This window comes from Stegastes partitus, unplaced genomic scaffold (genome assembly GCF_000690725.1).
Source record: "Stegastes partitus isolate 25-593 unplaced genomic scaffold, Stegastes_partitus-1.0.2 Scaffold559, whole genome shotgun sequence".
NCBI lineage: Eukaryota > Metazoa > Chordata > Actinopteri > Pomacentridae > Stegastes > Stegastes partitus.
Window position 1 is genome coordinate 175,459 of NW_007578290.1, and position 3,552 is coordinate 179,010.

The 3,552-nt window shown below is 43.2% G+C and overlaps 1 protein-coding gene across 1 annotated transcript in view; it reads right to left on the bottom strand.

The window, feature by feature from the left end:
• rnf31 (ring finger protein 31) overlaps positions 1–3,552 on the bottom strand; it is a 29,420-nt gene that overhangs the window by 6,304 nt on the left and 19,564 nt on the right. Inside the window, exon 18 of the mRNA XM_008288453.1 lies at positions 1,774–1,886. Coding sequence (XP_008286675.1) covers positions 1,774–1,886 — 113 coding nt within the window. The remainder of the gene's footprint in view (positions 1–1,773; positions 1,887–3,552) is intronic.

Consider the following 3,552-nt stretch of genomic DNA (forward strand, 5'->3'; position numbering starts at 1 on the left):
CGGACGGTAGGATGTAAGGACGGTAGGATGTAAGGACGGTAGGATGTAAGGATTACTACTTCTTTCATTGTCTGCCCTATTGCTACAAGTGGCTTTAAATCCTTTTCTTTTCGTCATCCCCCAGCAAACTGTTTGCTCTACAGGTTCTTTATTTGCCCCTTGCAGCCCCTAGCTGCAGTTTGTCCCCTTTCCATCATGGCTTCTTCATGTGGTCAGTGGTTTTTAGCTGCACTGCTCTTGGAATTGAGCAGCTGTCCCACTCTAAACCCAACCTGCCTTGAATGTAGCCGGTTTAATTTTTTTTGTATTAGTCATGCACTGAGTTGGTTGATAAACCTGTGACCTGTGGTCTTATGCATGGAAATATACAAGCAAAACCGACTAATTTCACTACATTACAAATGATCAGTGCGTCTCGCGATCCCTTCCTTGGACACTCCCTTTCCGATGTATTGAGGAATAAGTCACGTGTGCTGGTGATGTTACCTCTTTTGCTGTCGGGTAATACCCAACATTCACACAGAGGACGTACGATCCCAAAAGTCGAGCATCCGGTTGTGACCGAGACTTTAAAGAATTTCCTTCACGGTTTTAAAATGCTGAAAAATAATAATTATCTTAGACACCGTGCAGCTACTGAGAGGTGAATGTGGATGATCTGATGTCCAGGGGTAGGGTTAGGGATGTGTTCACTGCTGCTGTATCCTGTGTGATCTCATCCTGTCACTGTCTCCATCCTTCGCGACTCAGGTAATGAAATGAAATGAAATGAAAAATACTTTATTTATCCCAGAAGGGAAATTCAATTAATATTCACATCATGCTCTGTTCTTACATACTGACTTGACTGAACTTTCTGAAAATACTTATTCAGTTCTGTTTCAGTGAGTGAACTATGTTTCTGATTAATATGAAGCATAAACACAACACAGGGCATGGCTCATCGGCTCTGTCCGATGGGTTTCCATATGATTCCAAACCGACTCGGAGATTGACCAGAACTTTAATGATGACTACTATTCATGTAAACTCAGAACTTGCTCTATGCCTACTGGAGCAGTCAGCTGTTTACCTGTTCTTCAGGTGTTACTCGAACACTGACATTTATCAGACACACAGTGAGATTGCATTTTAATCCCAGGTAGCATGGTGGGTTGTTAACTCAAAGGTTACTGTCCTCTGTAGGGCAGTTTGGTCATTTTCATTCACCTTTGCTTGATCACATTGATTTCACTGAATGGTCACCTCTGCTTTCCAGGATCATCCTCATTGCTGCCCAGTGCATCCCCAGTGTGGCCACTGAGCAGCTCCAGTGCAGCTGTGGGTCCCACTGCCTTGCTCCAGGGTATCAGGTGGGGTTCAAACCAAGCTGCTAATGCTGCTTTTTCACTTTATCACACAGACTGTATTCTGCAGGTCCAGGGATCACACTAGTGACCTTCTGGGCACAAGCTAGCTTTCGCTAATTAAACACCGAATTCAAGAACAAACTTAATTTACAGATATTTCTATCTGGGGTTCAAACAACAACCCATGTCACGGTTTACAAATCCGGCTGGACTCTCGTTTTAGGGGGAAAAAAATCTAATTCAACAAAAAATGAACACATAAAGAAAGTAACCCTGGCATGTATATATGCATGTGTTCCCACTGCCACATGTCTACAACAGCCTGTGCTGTGACTCAATAATCAGAAAATAAACATATATGCTGGCTAGTAAGACCTTCCTCATTACACTTTGATAATGAAAAGGACAAACATGTTGGACTTACAGTGTGGAAAGGGTTGTTGCAGCCGCTGCAGAACTGGTAGCGACACTGTGAGCAGCAGAAATGCATGCAGCCTCCTTTAGACAGCGCATACTGAAAGCGACAGTTAGGACAGGCTGCAGAGATGGAGGAGAAGAGGAATGACAAGCATGATGTGAACGGTGGGAAAGCAGAGAGAGGAGGAAGGAATTGTCACCACAGTAAGGAACATTAGTTCAGTCAATGCACAAACAAGCAGACATATCTAGAAATGATTTATTCACTGAACTGATGTATTGTGCCTCCTGTGGGAGGGTCCAGCTGAAGGCCGGCGACTCACTGGACGGCCTGAGTGACGCTGTGGCCTCAGCACATGTGCTCTGACTTCACCTCCTGGATCAAATCGTAACCATGGTTACACCTGTAACCATGGAACTGTTCTGTTGATCCACCTCTTAGGGGAAAAAATAGGTAAATGGTCTTTTTTTTTTTTTTTTTTTGAAAAAGGACACAAAAAATAAAGAGTTGCTAGAAAGAAATCTGGGTAAATAAATAACTGGGTGGCGGTATCTCCATACGCTGTCGTGGACAGTCTACTAAAGGAAAAACTTCGTTCTCAATTCTTAGTTATTTTATTTAAAGGATTATGAAACAGATTAATAAAGTGAAACTCACTATCTGTTTTTCATTTTCTTCTTTATAAAGCCCAACATAAATTAGATTTCTATCTCCAATCTACATTTTATTTTGTTCATTTCATTAAACTTACATTTTTTAAACTTCAACATACTCTCCATGTTTTGTTTTTGGTTGACTCCTAATTCCAGAAGAGCGTAGGTTAATGACCTTCATATTTCACTGGACCCACCCGTCCAGGCTCAACAGGGCCTGACGTCAGTGGACTAGCTAACAGACCGATGGATCTGAGGAGCAGCACCATCGTGCCAAACTGGCAAAACAATAAAATCAGTGTTCTGGACATGGCAGGAGCTGCATGTTGGCTGCAGCTGAGAGTTAAACCCGCTGATACAGAACAGGTTTTACAGAACTTAACACCTAATTTAAATGAAGAATCTGTTCTCTGCCATTTTCATTATTGTGCTGAAAAAGTGTGTAGTCACTCATCCAGTAAGGCCGTCCTTTACTTTAGGTGATCAGATGCTTGATGTGGCGCTGCTCTATGCCTGCAGCTCAGTGACAGGTCCACATGAAACAAGTACAACCACACACTTTTCTAAAATACTAGAGTTAACAAAAAAGAAGTCAATAAAAATCAGTGAGGTGACATTTTAGTGATGTCTTGTCATGCCCTGGGAGTTTCCCAGTCAATGTAAATGTGCTTCATCAGACCAGAGTGGGCTGCAAGAAGTCCTGCTGTCCACCGGCCAGCTCATCACATGTTAGTGCACCGAACTGAAGCTTCTCGGAAACAGGACAGAGACGTGTGTGTGGACGTGTTTAAAACCATATAAGTACATGGAATTCTGAGAATTTCTGAAGTTTTAAGAAAGTCTTGAGAAAGTGGAGCTCGTTTCCTACTTTAGGATGAGACACCATCAGGTATAAGTGAATGAAGAGAGCAGCAGCGTAGCTCAGTGAAGCTGGATGCTGCCTGCAGCCGTCAGGTTCTGAGGCTGAAGGCTTCAAACTGTCCCACGGCCACGCAGCCCTAAAGTCATGAGGTTGGCCTCGTTTACCTGCAGCAGCTTCTGCAGAGTCCACAGAGAAAACCCTAAAATCAGCTAATTAAACTAAATCATAATGAAGCCGAGGAACCAGTGGGACGGCCACGAACCACTGCTG